This window comes from Odontesthes bonariensis, chromosome 5 (assembly GCF_027942865.1).
Source record: "Odontesthes bonariensis isolate fOdoBon6 chromosome 5, fOdoBon6.hap1, whole genome shotgun sequence".
Classification (NCBI taxonomy): Eukaryota; Metazoa; Chordata; class Actinopteri; order Atheriniformes; family Atherinopsidae; genus Odontesthes; species Odontesthes bonariensis.
Genome location: NC_134510.1, coordinates 28144134 through 28167736, shown reverse-complemented (window position 1 = coordinate 28167736; position 23603 = coordinate 28144134). Strand labels below are relative to the sequence as shown.

General features: G+C 42.3%; 1 protein-coding gene across 3 annotated transcripts in view; it reads left to right on the top strand.

Moving 5' to 3' along the window:
- The first annotated feature begins 3871 nt into the window (after window positions 1-3871).
- bcam (basal cell adhesion molecule (Lutheran blood group)) overlaps window positions 3872-23603 on the top strand; it is a 51497-nt gene continuing 31765 nt past the window's right edge. For all 3 annotated transcript variants that reach the window (XM_075465964.1, XM_075465963.1, XM_075465962.1), the window contains exon 1: window positions 3872-4146. In XM_075465964.1, coding sequence (XP_075322079.1) covers window positions 4083-4146 — 64 coding nt within the window. In that variant the 5' untranslated portion in view covers window positions 3872-4082. The remainder of the gene's footprint in view (window positions 4147-23603) is intronic.

Below are 23603 nucleotides of genomic sequence, written 5' to 3'. Positions count from 1 at the left end.
TGTTAGAAGTTTGTAGGTTGTGCTGATACGGGAATCAAAGCAGAATGCCCTCTGGATGTTTCTTTATTAGAGATATTCTAGGCATGTCTGTTTGGAGCAAAGTGCGATGATTGAATCCCACCAGGCTTGGGGACATACCAAGGGAGACGGGCATGTGGGGTGCCTTGCTTAGTCTGCTTCAGCTGTGATCCAGTTCTCAGAGAGTTGTAAAAAATGGGTTGATAAAGAAACAAAGTAGCACACAGGCGACTTTTAGGGGCAAACAGCAATTGCCTTGATTCAAAACCAAGAAAGTCAGCAACAGCCGGCTCAAAGAATTTGGCTTGATGTTGTTATCATTTGCAGAATGAACACCATAGTGTCACAACAGCATGTTGAAGTACTCAAAACATTGTTTGTTTCAAGAAGGATGACTTCCCAGTTATTGTACAGTCTCATGACAGACAGCATCAGCACAAATTAGGTCTAGGGCTTCTTCCATTTGATGTCTAAACTTTGCTTCATGTGTCTAACCAGACATGTCTGAGAGAGTCGTCCTTACCAGTCATTCTTATTCTCTTCCTCTCTCTTCCTTAAATCAATTCCTCTCCTTCGTCTTTGTTTGTTTACACATCCCCTTCATTTCTCCTTTTCTGTTCTCCTGTGACCCTTTCTTTTCTCATCTCTCATCCCTCCTCTCCTCTGCTGCAGCTCCATTAGGTAATGAGCCGACTCAGTAAATCACAGCTAGTGTATGTATGACTAGAAGCCTTACATAAATATGCTCCATGCTTGGCTAAATCAGCACTATCCACATCTATGCAGCAACATACAGGTCTTATGTAAGGCATTGAAAGGACCATGCTGTGCCAAGTCCTTCACCACAGGACAGGAGACCTGTTAGTGGATTGTTTGTCTCCACAGCATAGAGAGATGATTATGACTGGGTCAATACCAGTTGCAAGCAAGTGTACTGATGTTTGAAAGCTGTAGGGAAGACTTTACTCTCCTCTCCTAACCCTCTCCTGTTCTCATATCCAGGAATAGATGTCTAAAATAAGTTTCGGGGAATGATAGGATTTTGAAGTAAAGCTAGCTGCCCAAGTCCCATCAAACTTTCCGCTGCATTTACAGACTCCTGCCAGTGTCTCTTTATGTGGAGAGCAGCTGTGTGTGCATTCCTGGGAGCTCAACTATCAGATCCCATCCAAAGACGTGACTGCTCTGAGTGTATGGTAGTGCAGAGCAGGTTGCAGGTATCGCTTCTCCTCTTCAAACAAGGCTGAGAAAATATTAACCAGCTGTTGTAGACCAACTATGTTTGGAATGTATGTCTTTGAATGCAACTGCTCCGCAAGGGTCTACTATTCTTTGAAGGATGTGCTGATTGTTTACTGCGAGAAAGAAAGAAATTAGAAACAAATACCAAGAAGACAGATGTTTATGTTGTTCAAATTAAGTGGACATCAGCACCATTAGGCCTGCTGATAGATGACTAATTGTGGTTTATGTTGTCTAATCTAAAGCCTAAAGCTAAAAAGATTTGAAATGATTTGACTTCACTGGTCAAACTATACCTGCTCCGAGCACAAAGACGTGGATTACAGTGTAGTGAATAAGGGGAACAGGCTACTTACACCTTGTGGATATTTGTATACCTAAGCTGTAAATACCTAAATAGACTGTGCCTTATTGTGTAAAAACCCAAACAGATTCTGAAAGGATTACATGTCTAGGAATGAATGGTATGTCTGTCAATGACAGACAGCTTAGCCCACTACCAAGAACAGGCCTCCAGTTGCTTTGAAAATTAAAATCATTATTTGAGAAGCATGTAAGTCGGACATGGTCTATATTATGATCTAATTCAGGGTAGGATATTTGTCTATAGAACAAAGTGGTCAAAGAAATCTGAATATTTTCCCAGACCAGTGGGTTTTTGAGTGTGACCAGACCAGCAGAAAGAATTCTCATTAGTACCCCAACAGATTAATCTACCAATCTATAAAAGAAGGAGATAATTTCCCAAGTGTACGTATAAAAAATGGTGTTTTATTTCAATTTCCAACTTAATCAATAGTTAATTGCCCACAGTAATCTTATTAAGGTCATATTTTTCAGATTTTATTGCTCAGCCTTTCTGTGTGAAGTTTGTATGTTCTTTCTGTGAATGCATTGGTTCTCTCCTGATACTCTGGGTTCCTCCCACTACCCAAAAACATGCATGTCAGTTTATTTGGTGACTCTAAATTGACCCTAGGAGTGAATGTGAGCGTGGATGGTGGTTTGTCTTGTTTGTCTCCGTGTGTCCTGTGATGGACTGGTGACCTGTCCAGGGTTTACTCTGCCTCTTGCTCCAGCCCCTTCGCAACCCTGAGTTGGATTAAACGGGTATAGAAAATAGATGGATAGAAAATGTTGCCAACTTATATTGATAACTATACTTCCTAGTTAAGCAGCCCAGTGTTTGTGTCAGTGAGAAATTAAAACCTAACATTTTGTATATGTTAGAAGTATATGCCCCACATTTTTTTATACTCGGTATGTTTTTGATAATAAATTCACCCATCTTCAGTATAGAAGATGCAAGCTGCAAACACATTTCTGGAGTGACGCTCCATCATTCTTCAGAGTTAATGTTTTTCAACTCGTCCTTGCTGCTTCTCAGTTTTAGCTTTTTTTTCCCTTCTTCAGAACAAGATTGTTATAATGCTAGAATATTCCTGCTAAGCTACCACAGACTGGGAGTCATTTAGTCAGCAAGTTCTTTAGTATAACCACTGGCACTCATGGTGGCATCCATACATCTCCTCCTGCAACACATTTCGCACTCATGAAGCGCCATATCATGTCACTGCCCCTTCAATGCTTGACTGTCAGGGTTACGCATTAACTATGGCAGCCCTGGCCAGGTTCACTGCAAACTTGTTGGAGCCCATCTGAGCAGAGAAATAATCTTGGTCTCCTTTGTCAAAGAAAAAAAAATTGCACCCAATTTTCATCAAGCTTCCCTCATGTTAATTTGCTCAGTTTAATCATGTGGCATCGTGCCAAACAGCAAACAAGAATTTTTCTCCTTGAACGCCATCCATAGAGGTTGGTCATTCCCCCTGCCTGAGCTCTCATAAAAACTCCAATTCCAGTTGATAACCCCTGTGGCACATCTGATATGCTTGCCTCTTTTTTCAGAGCTAGTACTGTCTGAATTGTCATTTTAGAGGGATGGCCACTATAGCTCTTGGTGGTGAATATTTTGTGCTTTTTATATCTCCTGATTAATGCTGCAATTATTTTTCCACATATTTTTAGTTGGCTCCAGATGTTCCTCTGTCCCTTTCTATTTTGTGAAGTCTCAGATTTTTCATTTCCTCTGGGAATTATTTTCCACGTGCAGCCCCCTAGATAGACATACAGGATGTCACAGCCCATTGAATGAGAGGGTTTTGGTGTTCACGTGCCGTTCTATAACGACCTTCATGGAATTAGGATAACTGGAAATCACATGGGCAATACGATTTGCCTTAAGACCATACGTTTTCTAACTTGTGATATCAGTAACTGTGGGAGCAACAACTTTTGTTTCGAGGATATAATCATTTTAGGAAGATTGTAGCTATTTGAAGTAACTCACTTCTGTTGTATACACGTCTTCCTTTTAGAACGTAACTTATGTATAAGGGTATTTTTTTTGGTTTGCTATGAGTCAGTGAGCCTCATGATAAAATCACTTTTAACTACCTTTCAAAGAAATACCGCGGGCCTCAGCAGCATTAGTCAAGCAGGTCTTTTCACTGCAACTGAGGTGGAGAGACAAGGAGGGGGAGGGAGATAGGGGAGGGTGTTGTGTTGGGAGGAGAGGGGGGTCACCTTTTGTGCAAATATATCAACCAAGTAGACTGCCACCAGCATCAGATTTCCGAGTGTACGGGTGTGTGTGAGAAAGAGAGAGAGACGCGCTCATTTTGCAGGAGAGAGGGAGTGAGCTCGAGAAAGCTTTTGGGCCATAGAAAGAGAAGAAAAACCTGCTGCTGTGCCACATTTCCACACTTTACAACCTGAAAACAAAGTGAATACTTTTCATTGAAAAAGTTTAAGAAGCGGCCATGGACGGGACAACATTGGGACGCACGTCGCTCTTGTGCACCTTGCTCCTCTGGGCATTTCAAGGTGAGTCTCTTTAATACTTTCCGCTGCATTTTTTCTTATCACCCTCCTAACTTTATTTCACTCTTGACGCGGTGCTGGTGGGGTTTTCATGCATCGGGGCTGTGAATTTTCACTTTCCTCCTTCGCTGACTCCCCGAGTTTCACGGCTCCTGTACCGCACACCACAAACCTGTCTGTTCATGTCGCTGTCGCGCCTTTGTAAGTTCGAGCCTATTAATCAAACACAACATAGTAAGGTTCGTTTGTTAGATATTTGAAATTGAGGAACATGTTAGGCTTTGCACATTTGACTGAAAAAAAAAGCGACAGCAGGTGGAATAATGGATTTATCCTAAAGACAGCGTGTTATCTATCTATCATTCTTTGAATAAGAAGCGGGGAACATTTCTCTGCAGTGTGCGTCCACTGACGGGATAGTTGAAGCAGTAACGGTGGCTTTCTGTGCGGGCAGTCTCAGTTCCGCACTTGACTGCGCTTCTTAGCACGCAGGACTGCAGTAACCCACTTTCCGCTGGACACAGCCAATACAGAGAGGTAGAGCCAAAAAAAATCACGATAGAGACTGAGTTAAATGAAGAGATATTACGCCCCAGCTCCATAATTAAAAGTAATTTGTGTTTATGGACTGATAAAGTAGCTCAATACCCAAAAGAAAATCTTCCAGAGTCCTCGAATCGCCCCACTGAATCTCTTCCTGGGGAGTGAGAAATCTTAGAAGCTTCTATTGTGCAGACCGTGCTGCTCGTCTTATTCGTGCCGTTGAGTTTGGCTGCTGTGGTGCAGTTTCCAGCGCTTTGATGTCTGATCTGCGGGATTTATGCCTCCTGTGTTGGCAGTGCGCCTCACCATCAGCACCCCCTGGGTTCTGCCAAAAAGTCTGAGCCAATTTAAGTTCAGCTAGTCTTTTACCTTATATGATATCTGTTTAAGAAAAGTTTACCACAAGCTATCAGAAAACATACAATTTGAGGAGTTTTGTGGCACTCTCCATGTTTATCATTGAGCCCAGTGCCTGATGTTTTACCTCCCATGGTTCATTTGGATTTATCAAGCTGTCAGTGTGATTATGTTTTCATTAGATGAAGTGTATTTGTGTGAATTTGTCCAATGTTTGGTTCTAATATTAGCATGCTACTTTAATTAAAGTTGTAGGCAGTCTTTCTGTATTTCAGTATTTCTGATTGTGTCTCTCAAAATCAAGTTTGTCAGAATGCTTTGGCAGCAGGATGCGGTAATGGGTGGGGTTTGGGTGCTCCTGACTCCCCTCTTTCTCTGCACTTATTCCCTTCCTCACTATACCACCTTCATCACGACATATATCAAACCACTTGGTTGGTATCCCTTCTTTTTTAATCGAATTGCATCATAGATTTCCTTCGGATCAAAATCAGACTTGAAGTTTGACTATTTTTCCCCTCATTTCTTGTTCCACCATTCCTTCATTTACTCAACATTCTGTGCAGTTTCATGCTCTGGGACAGTTGTTGTGTTTTTCGTTATTTGTCTTCCCTTTATGGAGCCTTTTAACTGGTAGCTCAAAATAGAGTCTTGTAATTGATGACATCTTGTGTAGTGTATCGTACATCACACAGCTGCAGTGCATTGATTTAAAGACTTGGTTCCAGGTGCTGAGCCCTCTACCACTCCCCATCCCAACCCCCACCATTCCACGCCCTGGATATGTTGCTCTGAAGTGCCTCAAAGAAAAAAAAAGTTGCCTTATGTTCCCTTCTTTTCTAATCTTTTTATTTTTTTTGTCTTTCTCAAGCATAGTTTTGTCTAATAATAGCAGCTCCCCATGGCTCTCGGTGGGATTGTGTCACACAGACCTACATTCTTAAAGTTACTGGTCACACACTTACAACTTCTAACTATGTCAGCATTGTGCATAGACGTGAACTAAGTAGTGTCACTTGACACAGATCACCCTGATGCGTGTTGTTTCTTAAGGGTGTCTGGGACTGTGCTGCCATAAAAAATGGCACGATCAGTAGTTTGTACGAGTAGCACACCGTGACACATAACCCTGCTTCATTATGACAGCACCCACTGCTGGCCGTTAAAGACTTGTCTCTTGTCATTTTAATATTTCCGTGGCTTAATATCAAAGCAAACCAGCATTGCCCCAGCGGATTTTTTTATATTCTATTTGTACTTTTTTTTTTAAAAAAAAAGCAGATTTTGAGTTATTCAGCTCCAGTGCATTTGGAAGGTGTAGACTAGAGGAGCATACAGTTGTTTTTTATTTATTGACTCTTGCTCTCCTCAGTGTAGATGTCACTGCTCTTTTCCTTGTGAATCAACAGTGGAAACAAGCTCAGAATATAATCCCGGCGTTCTTTTAACTTTGATTTTTGGCTCATTTAGGGGATAAAGAGAACAAAGGGACATTAAAGTAAAGAGACAAAAGGAGAGTCAGTTGGTCAGATGAGTGTGAGCTAAACTGTAGAGACTCGTGAGACAAGTGGAAAGAATCAGTTTGACAAGCATCAGTTGAGTTCAAGGTGTTAGCCTCAAACATCTAGCATCAGCCTTTGTCTAACATTGCTTTAATTCCCACAGTCATTTCCTCACTTTTAATTTCTGCCCCCCCTCCCCGCCAGTGTGGCATAAGAAGTGCACCCCCTGCAGCCATGTGTAATTATTATGGTATTAGGCCAGAAAAAGAGCCATTTAGCCATGAGGTGGTGAAATCCGGAGAAACTCTTTTACAGCTGTCCTGGGGCGCTTTTAGTCTTGATTCTGTGAAGCCACAAGCTCACATTCTTGAACATATGAATGCAAGAACACAGGTAGGTATGGGTAGATAGCATACATTTCTTAACAAATAAGTGTGCAGTCACGCAACCCCAAATTACCACTTAGATGGATGTATAATGTGTACTATACTAGATCCTGGTGTTATGCAACACTGGAAAACTCATTGCTGGATACTGAGTGACGGGCTGCTTTGAGAATTCAAGAACATGTTTGTCCCCCATGTCATTTACTTCTGTAGGGGAGTGGAATTTGAAATGAAGAGGCCGTAATTCTTGTGTTTGTGAAAATTTGTTATAGTGACTGGGTAAATCACTGAGTTGGAATAAGTGGCATTCCTCTGGACAAGTTGGTGCTTGTCCTGTAATGTGTGTTTTTGTTTGTCATCACCTCAAATTCCATGGAAAAGGGCTCTTTTAGTGTAAATCTTCTCCTGAGCACAATTCAATGCCAGTAATCCTTGAACAAACAAGCAACAACAATGTGCTTTTCATCTTGCCATTTAGAAGCAGTATTATAGGTGAAAAGCTGGAGTCTGTTTTAATCCAGGTTGTATTCTTGTGGGTTTATTGAGTTTGACTCACTGAAAAATTACTGGGCACCAACTCAATCCAGTCAATAAAGGCCACGTTTAGGTTCACTTGTGCTCTTAAGTCCATACAACATGCACGCTAATGATTCATTTTTTTGCTACGAATGACACAATAAACCATTGCAGCAGTGTGGTTGGCTAGTAAGCTGGCATGGAGCCCTCATAAACAAGTGGGCATCAGCACATGGTTCACTGTGTGTTCGTAGGTTAATCCTGGTGAAGTCAGTTAGTAAGAATGATGTGGTTCACAGTGCAGATGGAAAAGTTTATCCTCTTTTTTTTACTCGATCTCATACAGCCAAAAGAGCTGCAGCCAAAGCTGTGATTACACACAAAGCACACAAAGCTCCACAGGTTCTCATACTTAAACAAAAAGGTGTATTTCTCCGGAATAGCTTTGTCTATGTTCCCATCACTCTCCTTCTCATCCTATATCTCTTTCCTCTTCTGATTATCTTAATCTGTCTGCCTCTCTCTCTCTCTCTCCATATGTCTGTGCAGTTTTTTCCTTTATGAGGACAAATGAACTTCACTCCATTTATTTCCAGTTGTTTCTGTGTGTGTTAGCTTGCTGTGATTTAACACGTTGCCTTTGCCTGTGCCAACCACTGTGTTTTTATGTGCCGCTATCAGCTAATGACCACGCATAGCATCAGGAAGATAACCTGCTGTGTTTTAGTGGGAGAGGGCTCTGTTTGCTTTTACACCCCACCCCAGAGCCCTTTCACAATGGATTTATGGCCACTATTAATGATTTTGAAATAAAACTGACCATCATCAACCACTCCCCCTTGTCTCTCATTTCCCAGCACATGCATTCATCCGTAGCCCCTTTCACACTGCCGAATAACCCGCGTTTAATTCGCGAATTTAGCGTGTCCGCTGTTGTGTTCACACTGCCGACCCGGGCTGCCGCGTCAACTCGACTCGCCTTTCGACCCGCGTCGGACCCTAGTCTTTTTGCCGAGCCGAGTTTGATGTGAACGCAATCGACGCGGGTCGGACGTGGGCGTGACGTGAGGAGTTTAAAAGACAGAATGTACAGCTGATTCAGAACAACAGCGACAGGTGAGGACAAGTTTTACTCTGTTTTAGCCTACATCAAGTTGGAGACATTTTTTAATATGGCCAACTGGGGAGACAAGGAGGTCCGCGAGCTCCTCAGCCCCCGAACAGAGGACGTTATTTTCCGCCACATTTCGGGGACGGTGAAAGATGGACCTCTGCTGGAAGGGCTGGCGAGAAAGATGGGAGAGCGCGGTTTCCCACGCAGCAAGACGCACCGTAAAGTAACATCTCCATGAACTGCATTGCAAAAATGAGTTCTCAAGGTGTCCCGCCATCGTTTGTTTGAAAAATTTGATGCAGACAGGTGTATTTCACCCTACCTCCGACGCATGGCTTGTGCCTACGTCATTGTACACGCCCAGCATTTTATGTGTTTCGTGTGACGCTCTGCCACTAGGCAACTCCCCCTGAACTCGGCTTCAGGCGACACGGGTCACCAACACGCCAAGCGTTCACATTGCTCGACGCGGGTCGAAGGTGCAATTTGAACCCGCTAAGATAGCGGGTCGCAGTGTGAAAGGGGCTAGTGATGCACTATCTCTGCCACAGTTGGTTTTTCAATAGAAAATATTTTGATAGATATGAAAAAGTAATGTGAGTAGTTGTTTAGGTGTGGTCTGTTTCTTTGGGAAGGAAGGAAGCAGGGAGGAAGAAAACAAACAGACATCAATGAGTGGGATGAGAGATTATTAGAGTCGACCATTGTGCTGCTACTTTGTAGTCTTGTTGTACTCGTCTCTGGGGGGGACGTTGATGCTGATGTGTGATTTCAAATGTAGCCTTGAAAAGAGGCTCAATGTCTCTGTATGTGTGTCCTTGTCTCTACAACTGTGTATGCGGTGGTAAATTGGGGTGGAGGCGGGGGATGCTGTTCTGGGTTGTACAAAATTGGAAATTCACAAAGCTTTTTCAGCAGACAAGGTTAAGTGCTGCCAGTCCATTTAGCAGGAGAGTGCTGTAGTAAGATGCGGGTAAGAACCTGTATGCCTCGGAATAAACAATGTAAGGCAGAATTTGCTGGAGCTCCTTTAACCATTTCAGGCAGACATTTTCATCATGAAATGGAGAAGCAAAATAGGTGGCAGAAAATGATACTACATCTGTGTCATGCCCAGTTGCTTTGATCAATCATAGAGCACGTAATTGGGAATAAAATTTACAATAGTTATAAAGGCAGTCATAGACTTTATGACTGCAGGGCTGTACAAAATTGAAAATTCACAAAGCTGTAAAGATCAGACAGGCGGATAGTGTCAGGATTGAGGAATACCAATTAAGAATGGGGAATGTCATGGAGGATCCTGGATCTGTAGCCAAGGAGATCATTTTCTTGGCAGCAGAGAAGAAATCCTAACCTCTGTGCCCCTCCAACCCTAAACCCACCATCTGACTGTTGGCTGGCAGAGGGTCCTCTGGGAGACCCACAAGCTGTTGCCTTTCAGGCACCAACAGTTGCTGCCGCAGCAGTTGTTGAATACACCCCTCCAAAGAAGCCCCATCACCCCCTTTTTCTTCAGAAGAAAAACCACCTTGTGTCTTTCCACACCAATGGTTTAGACTTGTGTGAGAAGGAAAACTGTATGATTCATGTTGTAAATACAGCCCTAATTTACCCTACCGTTGCTAAATTATTAGAATTTTCATTAAATGCTTCTGCAAAACTGCTGTCTAAGATTGGTACACTTTCCCTGCAACTGAGGCACAATTTTATGACTGTGGACAGATAATGCAACTCTGACCCAGTAATTGTTGCTTCCTGAGGAGGGGTTTCAAAATTATGACAGCGGGGCCTCAAGGGATTTTTTTCCTCTCTTATCTATGTAGCATAATGACAAGCAGGAGATCAGAGTGACTTAAAGTTCACTGGGCTACAGAGTCTTCTGTATTTACATGTGTACACGTGTATGTGAGCAAATTTACTCAAAATATACCAAAGAGGATTTAAAACGTAGACATTACTCTTTCTCCTCCCCACCCCCGACTTTAATCTAGTTAATGGTTAAGCAGCGGTGTTAACCTCCCTGTGAAGCTGGTCACTGTGTGACAATGAGATCTTATTACTTTAACTGGGCCAGGGGGACCTGGGAGACAGGTGCTGGAGCATTAATCCTCTTCACTTGGAAGGAAGAGAAGGGGGAGAGGACAGGAGCAATGCTGTAGTGTTTGTATGTCGGGTTCAGAGGTGATGTTTGCGTTACAGCACCTATGTATGAGTGTTTTGATGTGAATGTGGGCTGTTTTTTGTGACTTCATTTCTGTATATAGGAGGAAGTCCCCCGAGTCACACGAGAGCAAGACCAGAGTATCATCAGTGAGCAGATCCAGTCTCAGTTTTCAGGGCCTGAGGACATAACTCACCTTTGTTTTATGAAAGTTTTACCTGCTAGAGCCCCACTGAAGCTACAGCAATGGAATTTGAGTTTGCTTTGCTTCTCTTTGCTTGTGTGAACTTGACTTTCACAGAAATGAGTAGAGGGGTGAAGTTTGTCAATGTTCTCCCCAAGTCACATCCTGTTTTTAACTTTACTGTCAGTCTCTCTCTTTTTTTCTGTCAGGCTTTCCTGTGAAATGTGCTTTTCAGTCTCCACAAGCCGCTTTATGTCCGCAAAAATGTAAATTATTACTCATATCTCTCAGCGCTTTCATATCATGTTTGAAAATAATTAGATTATTTTGTTAGTGAGACAAAAAGAGGACTTAAAATACATGTAAACATGTTATTCTGACTGAAGTCATACTAAATCTAATTTTACAAGTCAGACCAGCATACCTAGAAAATGTTGTTGGAGTCAGATGTCTCCTGCAGGTATATGTACATTCAACTGGACTCAACGCTATGGCAGAAGACTTGTATTCATTGGCACTTCAGAAGCTACATTAACTTCCTGTTGATTCCACCACTTGTGTCCATATTCCTGTAATACATGGAGAGTCATGTTTTGTTATACAGTATCATTTTGTATTAAATTTAGCGGAAAAAAAGTGCCCGCTTGCTCTGGGCCCATATGAATGTTTAATTAAAAATCAATAGTATTCAATTGGGTTATGTATCCATCAAACTAAATGATTCCCGATTACACATCTGTGCAATCTGCAGAACAACAAATGTGATGGATAGTTATTGTACGGATAATGTTAAATTTACAGTGTGCCTTACTGAATTAGACTCTTGTTATTAGGGGCTAAAGTAATTATAACCGCAGCGTCTGGCTTGAGAGCATCTTGCTGTCTACCCCAGCAAGCATGTTGCTGCATTAAGACTGAATTTACCGAGCAAGTATTCTTACTGAATGATTTTCAATTACAAGCCAGCTGAATGTATCTTCTAGTGCTTTGTAAATGATGAGAAAGGTATTTGGTCTTTCCTGGCTGCCTTATGGAGTCCTGAGAGAGGCAGCGGGCAGCTCATAGGACCCCCTTTGATCCAGTTCCGCACTCACATCAGCCACACACACACACACTTTGAGATTTGTCTCTGCAGAGAATGATGAAAGATGCACCAACTCTTCATGTCAATTAGCAATCCCGGCGTGTGCGCTGCATATTGTGTGTATGTGTGTGCCTGTGCAGTGAAAGCAGTGTATGAGGGTGGGGTCGGTTAATGGCAGGGGCAGAGAGGACACATGTTCAATAATAAGGCCTGACAAAGGGGCATAGACAGAGGGGGGGTTGTTGGAGGATGGGAGTATGTCAGTGCTTTTCATTATCTTTCACTTTTAGTTATGGGTTGGGAATCAATACCATTATATAAATTAAGATATTTTTCCAAGTCACTTATATGATCAGTCACTTTCACAATAATACATTTGAATTCTAATGCTGGAAATTACATATATTAAGTAAAAGAAACAATTACATGTGTAATCAGGTAATCTGCATGTCTGTCATTTGTTTGGTCCATAAAATATCAAAATGCTGGAAAAACTGTTGACATTTAGAGATGTCCTTTTTCTGATCAAGTATTTTAACCGGCCAAATGCTGAGTTAGTGAGACAAACAGGGACAATGATCTTCAAATTCTAGCATTACATTACATTAATAATAAGCATTACATGGTTGCAGATTGTAAGATATTGCAACATATCCCTAGGCTATAGTTTCTGTAACATAACGTTTATGATTATGTGACATAACAGGAATCGCAACCAATAACAAGAAGGCCCCACCTTGTTGAGTTTTTTTAACTGTCTAACCATGTATTTTGTAATATGTAGAACTAAACATGTACATTAACTCTCATTCCAACCCCTTGAATCACAAGTGGGAGTGAAGTTGAAAAGTATATTGACTGTGGCAAATGTAATGAAGGACAAGTCTCTTAACTAGCAATATTATGTAAAAGATCCATGGATTAGCGCCTTCCATCATCCCCTCATTCGAAAGTTACTCAGGTCGTGCGACCGTTAGTAAGTGAAACTTGAAAATTACATCTATGTAGGGAACGAAGTAATTAAAACGTTGTAATAGTACCATTTCTGAGACTTAACTTAATCGTTAAATGGCATTGCTTTGCGCTGGAGAGAAATAGTGCTACATCACATCCGTCATAAAGCAGCACATTTAGGTTTTATAGAAACGTATGCTGTGCTTTCTGGAAATATAGACTTTCTGTGTGTGAAAGACAATGATCTTTGACGATGTATATGTCTTCTTAATTCCATTTTCATCATTCAAAGTTATACGTTAGGGTCAATGTATTCAGCCCAACCATGTTTATTACAAATCGTAAAGCTCCTCACTTTCAGCGGAATGTTGTATCTCTGGGACTACTTACGGCAGAGCCTTTTTATGTATTTTTCAGTAAGGTCTTTCTTTCTCTGCACCTGAACAATGCTACATTGTAAAGACATTCCTGCAGGCTGTTGGAATGCCGGTATTAAAACAGGGCTGATTACACACATAGCAGACACAGAAACAGGGGGAGAGGCAAGGAAAGTAAGGAGAGAGGAGGTGCAGAAAGAAGGGAGTGGAGGAAGGCAGTACGATGAGAAGGGAGAGCCTGATGAAAGGTGGTACTTCTTGACGTGTAAGCTGTGTGTGTGTGCACATTTACATACCCGCAGGTGTGTGGGTATGTGGATGTGTCTCTGGAATGTATACCACATTAACCAAAGTAACACTTCAGTATGTGTGCGGCTAAAGGGAGCGTTAGCTCTGAGTGTGGGACCAGACTCTGCAGTGTGTGTGGTCACTTGTCACTTTGGGTAGTCAAGGCTGTTCGGAGCATGTGAACATTACTGCAACCCCAACATAATCTGGACTCCAGACTTAACACAAGTTATAAAAATAAGTGTGTGTGTCCAATCCCACTTCAAGGGAGTACCAGCTGGTGAAGGGACACTAGTGGGTTTGCAGTTGAGTCACACATGTTCTGACAGGACCCCACAAGGCTAGAGCAACCTCCTTTTTCTACTTCTATTTATTATTGCCAATCTTCCATTCTTACAGACTTGTCTTTCTTTCTTTTCTTCAATTTATTATTAATTCTTTAGTATTTCCCCTCCCTCACCCCTCTCTCTTAATTATCCAGGGTCTTTATATCAAAATGATGTCTCCAACCATATTTTTGAGGAAAGGAATTTGGATAGTAAGCTTTTATTTCCATTTTTTTCCAACAGAAAAAGAAAAGCTGCACCAACTCCTTTAGCTATTCGCTACTGTGCCTGTTAACATTAGGCCATACTGTGCTACCACAGTTGTCGTTCCTTGCTCACCAGCTGGTGATATATTATCCAGGCTGCTGGAGTTACAGCCTGTTCGCCTTGGCATGGAAGTTGGCAAGGTAAAGCTGGCGGAAAAAAGAGAAAATCTACCATACACTGCCTACACCCTTTTCTGGAGCCCCTCACCCACAAACACACCCCCGTCGCCCTACCAGTTTGTGCATGTGTGTGTATGAGTGTCTGTTTGGTTCGGGTTTACGGGCAGTTGGTGTAACGGTTCAGGAGAGCATCAAAGCCCAGCCGACCGACGGCATAACAGGGCAAAGAAAGTCAGAGCTCACTACACAGCCATAACCCTGAGCTAACGCTAACTCTTACACTCATACACTGGTACCAGCCAAACAATGGCATACTTGTTCTCCTGCGGCTACACACTTGTTCTCTCCTCCCTCACTTTTTGTTGTATCCAAGTAGCAGAACAGGACCTCCTGTCCTTCAGCAAACAGTTACTCCTTCTTTCTTTCTTTTATCTTTTTTCCTGTCTCTCATAGCATGATTAGCTTATTTTGTAGGGCAATGGTGGCATCGACTGAAAAGGAGAGACAGCTGGACAGTCAAAGACTCAGGATCGTACTGCATGTGTCTGCTTCCATCACTGTCTGAATCTCTTACTTTCTGTCTTAATTTCTCTCTTTAACTCTATTCTCACTCACTCTTTTGCCTTCCTGATTTGTGTCTTTCACGTTAATCTGGTTCCTCTTCTGACATGGTTTCTCCCATCACTACTGCTGTTACTACGTTTTTGCCAGTCGTTCTTTCTTCTGTTTCTTTATTCAAGCCTCCCTGTTTTCTCACTTGATGATGTGGTCAGAGCCCCCCGCAGTGGATTATCAGTTAGTTGCCTCACAGAGGGGAACTAAAGCTTCCAGTACAAACATGAGACAATATCCAAATGATTGGCTGTGGACCCTGGAAATAAGCCACCATATCAGGATGAGCCAAGCTTGGTCCACAGCTCTGCCCAGAAAACATATTAGCCAGTAAAACTTATGTACACTCTGATGCTTCTGTTTATGTGCAGTAGTTGGTTTTGGAGTCGGTACAATGAAAAATGGAATAAATCATCAGATAGATGCAGACTCTGTTATCAGCTGTTTTAACATGTGGATGGGAAAATAAGTTTGAGTTGCAAAAATCCTGTTATATAAAAAAAATCCCCATGCTCAAAATGACTTTCTCATTGGTTGGTGGAGGCATGTGCAGCCGTCAGTGGGTTCAGAAAAAAAGTTATTTTGCTTCTGATTCTGATCTTCCCTTCTTTCAAAGATAACTAGAATTAGGACAATCCTTAGTCACATTAGAATCTATTCCTTGCCATAGTCCTAAAGATTGTGCAAAAACGATGATAGTAATAACATCATGGCGACAACTAGTGTTCATTATCATACTGTTTTAAGCTGTCATTCAACTTCTTAATTAGTCATTGCATAGTGAAAGATGATTTCTACAACTCAATTTCCCAGAGCCTTTGTTGATGTATTCTAATAGTGTTTTTTATTTTGCCAACAGTTAAAAAAAATCATTATTCACTTTCAATTACATATGAAACATAAAAAAGCAGCTCACAAGTCGATCAATGACCAAATTATAGTTAAATTCTTAAATACCCACTGACTAACCTCTGCAGTTCCAAACTGTAAGCAGAAGATTATTTTTTCATGCACTGTCACCATGTATTTGTGAAACCTTATGTAAGAAGTAACTATTGGCTGTGATTTCTGACAGAAACGGATGGTGAGTGTTTAATGTGATGCTGCTTTAATCTTAGAAACACATTGGAATTGATCTATTGGGCCTTTCCAGACCAACTGTGTTCACCTGTGCGTGGCTGAAACTTCAGCTAAAGTGTTACCTCTAAGCATCTTCCTGCCATCTCCACCTCTGGTTCACAGCTCATTACAGAGGCACACAGTTGGCTTCTCCGCCCTGCAGCTACATCTCTGCTCAGAGATGGAGAGTTGAAGTGATGGAAAATTCTGGAGCTCTGCTGATGACAAACAGCTTCCACGTCTCCTGTCCCTCAACTTGCCTCACTTCTTTTTCTTGCATTACTCAGGTCACTCTTTGTCAGTACTTCTTACCTCTTCCAGGTTTTGACAGATCCCCCCTCATTCCGGCTCTTTCTCTCACTCCACCTGGACAAGCTTTTGCTCGCCTGTGCAAACCTCTCGCTGCCTTACCTTCCCCAACATAAATGTCATAATTTGCTCCAGGGCACCCAACCCAACTGCAGAATGTGTTTAATTCGAACCTAAACTTTACACCAGCACACTGTTCTCAAAGTACATTTTGTGACATACAGACTTGCGTGTTGAGAACCACTCAACATTGGCAACTTGAAATGTGAATAGAATACCTTACACATAATCTAAGCAACAGCATTACAGCATCTCTTATTAACAGGCCTGTGATTTTGAACTATGACTATGATATGAACTATGATGCTGATGGGAGGTCCAGCAATGCAGCACCACCTCCTTTGAGTTAATTTAATTGAAGCGAGCTCACTAGCGTCGTGTTTGCTTTTATTTCTGTCCCATTTCCTTCTCTCTCACCACCCCCACCCCCTCCTACCCTCATTCACGTAATGAATAGCAAGGCCTGGCAGCTATGAATATCGCCGTAAAGCCACGGATGTATGGTAATATACAGGATGCATTTCATTTGACCTCTTTCTCTTTATTCTGTTTCTCTGTATCAGCTTTCCTTAAATAGAATTTGCCCCTCACTCTCAAATATAGCGAAGACATGTAAAGAATGCCAGTTTGCAGTTTTATCTCTTTCCATCTTTATCTTTCTCACAGTGCTCTCCAGGCAACTACCCTCTGTTTAACCCCCTCCTCTCTATTTACCTCCACACCATTTCTCTCCTGCTCCTCCTTCCCTAAGCCACCCACTCACACTATATTCCTGTCCTCTCCCTCCTTCCACCTTCTAATGTTTTAATTTGTCACTATTATTACCAGATTCTTGGAGATGGAGGAGGTGGAAGAAGTGGTGCCAGGAGAGTAGAAGTTCAGATAGTTAAGCTTCTTCGCCTCTAAAAACTCTCAGAAGCTTCCTCCTCCTACTACTGTAGATTTACACACACACTTACTTTCATCCTTGGCCCCCCCACCATAAGATATTTTATTCCCTCCATTCTCTTAAACAAGCAGCTCTTACAACGCCTACCTGAACCATCTGCTTCTGTAAACGCCCACAGCAAGACTTCACCGTAAGGTCACATTGCAGAAGTTTTCCTTATGGGAGTCAGAATTGGACTAACCCCCAGTCAGTGGTTCGGTTCTTGTGTTCACAGACTTGCTCACAATCATCCATTATAGTCTTGAATGAAAATGAAAAAAAAAAAAAAAGAATATAAAAATGCAAAGGTCAAACACTGAAAATAAGTATTCAATGACAACTGTTGTTTCTACTTTTTGGAGCAAATCGCCCTCCCACACCCTCTGCCTTTGTGATATGCAGGATACACAATTACAGTAGTACAAGGACACCCTGACATGCTGTTTTTCACATGCTTCATTTTTCTTTTGATCTTGATCCGTTGGCAGTTGCCTTTGCATCTTCATGCCAGTTTTGCCACTTTTTCCTCCCTTCTCTCCAATCAGTCTCTTTCTTCTTTTTAATCTGTATTTGTCAGAATCCATCTTGACGTCATTGTGTGTTTGTCTGTCTTCATAAATGTCTGTTTTGATATGGTATATTGATTGGACATGGTTTGCATAACAATAGAGGGATAGAGTTTATTTTGCAAAATTGTTTCAATAAGAGGAGGACAATCTTTTTCTTGATATATTTGTCTCCAACTGGTAGCTGCTTGGACAAAGGGAATCTGTCTTTCTTTGGTGGTTTTGGCATTCTTTTTATTTATTTTCCCCTGCCATGGTATAATGATAGGAAGGCATAATATCCTGACACTTTAAATGATGATAATGGATTTTGCTTTATTGGTTAGTTGACTATCAAGGCATGTTTACTGTTTAATTCAATGAATTAGAATATCAAAGAAAGCACACAAGCCATCACAGAAAGTTTGAATGTATTCCAAACTGGTCCTTTCTCGAGATAAAAAGGCTGATTATGAACAGGCCATGTCTGTTCCACATGCCTCATCAAACAGACACGGGCTTGATTCTCTCTGGGCAATAAAAGAGAAAGGTGTCAGTAACCTTTATTGACAAGATGTCAGAGGGAAACACTGACATTTTAGAAGTCTGTATTTATTTAGTTTAAAGCAGGATGAATTATCGTCTGTGTATGTGTGTGTGCAAAAATAAGCATAATCCGAGGGGTCATGAGCCAATCTGTGCTTAGATCTCATGGGAGATCAAGAACACCACACGTTAGGACATGGCCTTCGGTTCAACCCCTTGAAAGGGTAAAAAAAAGACTTGATGGTATTTTTTTTTTCCTTTTCCTGAAAAGCAGGGCACGGGCACTTTGTTAGCACAGGAAGGTGGCACAGACTGGGTCATATCTGCGGTTGCGTCCTCTGGGTCATAGAAAGGAATTGCAGGTGTGAGATGGTTCAAAAGCTTTGTAGGGGGCAGAATGGGCTTTTTCCAATCATATTACTCTGTCTAACCTTTTCCCCCTCTCACCCTTTCCCCCCCTCATCCTTCCAAGACTTGTCTTTGTCTCTTTTCTCCATCCATGACGACATCCCACCGTTTCAGTCTGTTTTTCTTTGACACCGCTGTCTCTTCAAGCGACCCCTGCAGCCCTCACCTGCACCCCCCCACCCCACCCTCTAATTCCATTCATCTTCCTCAGCCCCACAGTTGTCTCTATCTTCCTCTCTCCGGTAACTGCAGGTCTGTGCAGTTTGAGACGTGTGTTGTTTTGTCTCTCGCAGGTTTCACACATTCCAGATATTATCAACAGACTTAGCTTAGCTGATAGCTATCTAGACAGGGCGCTCAGTCACTTGACAGACAATGATAGATGTCGCCCTGTGAGTCAGGCCTGATGCCCACAGACGATGAAAGGCCTGAGCCAGACGTGGCCTTGTCATGTTGGGCAGTTACGGGCTTATCTTTTCAGGCAACCTTGCACGCCTGTCAGATATATTATCAGTAATGCTTGCAGACTCACCAGACAAGAGTCTCTGAAATCAGTTAAAATGAAAATTACTGTTGAATATTTAAATCTTAGCTTCATTTCCCTAATTATTTTGTCTGTTGTCTTCAATTTCTTTTCTAATCACTTCATCACTAAGCTATGAATAATGATTAAATGAAGCATTAATGAGTGTGAAAAATGTTCTGGGTAACAGATTGGAATTGTATGAGGACCGGAATAATACCTTCTGAAAGTCTCTGTTGAGGAGCCTTGACGTGTAAATGGTTGGACATTGTTGGTGTCTTAGTTTTGAAAAGTGTTAAATTTATGAGAAGCGCCTTCATAGAAAATCAGTGCAAGGAACTGAAATGATTCATGGCTGACATTTCCTCCTGTTTAACTTTGTAACTGTCATATTCAAGCTCTGTCTTTGCAACCTTCCTTTTATCAGGTAGGCCTAACTGGTGGACAGTGTTCTCATTGCCTGTTTATTTTTGTGTCTGTGCGTGCCTCAGTGTCTGTATCCACCTCTAATCCAGCCCTGGGTAGCTTCTGTCCCCCGCAGGCTCAGTGTCAGCAGCTTGACTTTGATGTCAAGCCACAATTTATTCGACTGTCTCTGTGGACCCCCATGTTGTCCACATAATGTCTGGCAATCAATAATAATGTGACCTACCTAGCTATACCCTGCCAACCTACTGCTTTAGTTATTCACCCCCTGGCTTGCAATATTCCAATCTCTGACCTGCCCCTGCCCCTAAACCCCTTCACCCCCCTCCCAATTTTTCAGTCCTTCCCACTTTTACCAATAATGTCTGCCAAGCTATAACAATAACCTCCATGTCTGTTACCACGGTAACATATACCCCCCCCCCCCCCCCCCCCCCCCCCCCAAAAGCAAGAGCACAACTGCTTTTTTGGAATAGCATTATATTTTTAAATTCCATTTGGAAGCATGTCAAGAGAAGGGAGATCAAGATGGATACAGGGAGGCGGGTAAGAAAGAAAAATTAAATAAGAGGATGGGTCAGTTTTTTGCTCATAAATATGTTTTGTGTAATCCTTCCTCTGCCACACTTAACTCCCTTCCATATTTTTGTTGAGGTAATAGAGAATGGGAGAAGACAGGTGTGCCATTATAGTGCAGATTATCCAGGAATGCTGGAAGGTTAACACAGATGGGAGTTGCCTCGTCAGATGGGCATTTATTCATGCTTGCGAGCTCATACTCCTTTGAGTTTGCTTTAAAATATGTGTACATAATGCGTGATCCGCATGCCATTTACACTATGTGTCCTTGCCCTGACCATATGTTGAGTGAAAATTTGAAATATGTTCACTGTGTGTGTAAATATGTGTGTGTATGCGCAGCTTTCTTTGTGTCTTTGCCTTCCCCATGCATGGGTGAGAGTCACCCTGGTGCTCCTCGTCTCCTGCTTATCTGCTTGCCTGTCTTGAAGTGTTTGTGCAGAAATAGAAACTACTTGGTGGGAATGCATTCTGTTTTATCCCCTTGCGTAAAATATGTACTGCATATGCAACAAAATACCACGTGAAACGACAGATAATGCATTGTAATTTGAACGATGATGTAAGACGCTTTTAACTGTAAATTCAAAGGGCACTTTATCACACTAATGATTCATCTGCGGAAGAATGGTGTTGGCGTCAGTTTGAGACAAAAAAAAATGTTTGAAAGCACAGTCTGCATACAAATGAGAGTGCAGCTATAGTGTGTATACATCTACAACTGTGGTGCTGGTGTGCATATTTTCCTCCTTATAGCTAACATCTCTGAATGTGCTGGTTGTTAGCGGGTCTTTCCAGTCCCCAGCATCTCAGCCAGTCTTACCAGCCAGTCAACGAGCCATGTGGTGCCTCTCCACTCTAATTAAACTCTCTGTGGTTCCATACTCCAACCAGAGAGGCACAACCCCAATGCCAGACTCTGTGTTTGCTGCTGCCAAAGCCCTCTACATGCATCTCTCTGTGTGTCTGAATACAGAAATTGAGAGGGTGTGGGGGCTCATACCCGTATTTGCTTATTTTACTCAGTCCAGTTAAAGTGTAGAAGAGCCTGCCAAGGCACAAGACAAGCGGCGAGGGAAAAACAAATACAAAATGTGAAAGAGGAGACAAAGAAGAATCTACAGTAGACAGCATATTTGAACGGTTGGCTCTTAGAGGGAATGATGGACTTTAGTGGATTTAGAAATCAAGCAGAAGAAAGAGCAGAATGCAGGAGAATAGTAATTAACTCTGAATTATTCTATCTCAGAGGGATCAGAGGGATTAATTGAGGCTTTGATTTGGATTCTGCACCTTTCGCTCTGTTGTGGCATGGGAGTCTGCTTCCTGTGTGTAAACCCCTTAGTTTGTGCGAGTGTGCACGTTCGCTTGCGTTTATGCCTGCATGTGTTTCACTGTAGTCCAGAAGGCTCTGTGTTTCTGTGCCAGTAGGCTTGTGACCGTATCTGCCAGCCAGCCAGCGATTGTGTGTGTACTGATGTGTGACTTTGTACCCCCCACTTACTGAAGTCCATCCAAGCATTACAAGTTAATCCGCCATAATAGGCAAAAAGGCAGAACGCGGGGGTAGTGTTAGGTAGGGAGGAAGGAACGAGGGTGGGACATGGGGCATCAGAAGGTAATAAATGTGTGTTTCTATGTGTCTGTGTGTGCGTGCGTAACAGTGTGTGAGTTATGCCAGTCAGGAGAGTGCAGATTTACGGCTAGACAGACCATTTTAAACCCCAGGTTTATAAGCTGTTTTGAGACAGCAAGAGTTGATAGCCCGGCTCGGAAAACGGCTCACGTTGTTAAGATTAAAATCTAAGTTTTGACTGGTTCACTATCAAAGCTATAAATCTATTCAAGTTTGATATGAAAAGAAAGATTTAAAATGTTTATTTTACCATTGAATTAGTGGATGAACATGAAGATGTGAAAAAGATTAGTTTTCTGTACTAACACAAGGGGTTAAATCATGGCAATGAATCTGCACTGAGAGCAAAAACATTTTTTATTGGGGGTAGTGTGACAAGCTGAAAGTCATATTTCTAGCACACAATGAATGGGTTCACTTTTTAGCTGGGATTTCCAGTATCACTCAGCCTCCCCCTGAGTGTTGCCATTGTCAACACTGTAAAAGTCTGTTCGTCCAGGATGGGAGGAGTTGGAGGGAGGGAGAGATTGGAGGGCTGGAGGGCAGGTGCAAGGCTAATTTTATGATGAGTGAGGAGTGGTGGTAGGCTTTAACCACCCTGTCTGGAGGCAGTGACTTGCACTGTATACAGACTGATTACTCCTCCACCTCTTGCTTTAATTTAAGATTTCCATGCTCTTATCATGCACTTGAGTATATTTCCAGAAACGCACACACAGAAACACACTCAACACAGCATGCTCATTTTCAACCTCTTTCCACACTCTTGTGCCCTTGTCTTTCCCCTTCACCCTATCTCCTTGCCACTGGGTTTACCCCTTCCTCTCTATCCCTCTATCTGCTCTTCACACACGGGCTTTACCAGCCTGCTGAGCACGATGGCCTGTTTATTTTAAAAATGGAGCAACGGATGGATAAGAAAACAGCAAGGGGATAAGGGATGTATGGAAAGAAAAGAAAGGGGGAATGTATCAAGGCGCACACCAGTGGCCTGTTATCTCATTACAGCGGCACTGGCTTGTCATGCCCGACTGACTAGTCCCTAAAGAAGCACCCTCACCCCCTTATAAGACCCCCTTTATTCAGCAGCAGCTCTCGCATTTCAGCTTGGGCACAAAGAAGGGCAATTCTCTCTAGTTTCTGAGCTGTCCACACTTGATTTGTGTGTCCTGGCTCAACCGAGGCACGTAATAGGACCTACGACACGGGCACAGGCACATACACACCAGTCTTGTTAGTTGCTAGTTATGAAATGATGCTTACTGATAATGGAGGCTAATAGTGAGAGTGGATATCCATTTGTTCCACCATTTTCTCCTTTTTCCAGCCCTCTAACATGGTCCCATGTGGGTATTAGAAGAAGAACTCAAGAGGGAACTGCTGTCAGCTGAAGTAGTAGAAATGGTGTTCCTCTCTCTGGCTTTTCTCCCTCTTCTGCCAAAATGAAGGCTCATTAGATGAGATGGGAGGACTGTTTCTAAATGAGATGAGGCAGAGTGCTACTCAGCACTCCTACAGACAGACTGAGAGACAGGAGAGGAGAGAGGAGGTGAGAGACACTGAAAGAGGATGCAACAGATAGAGAGAA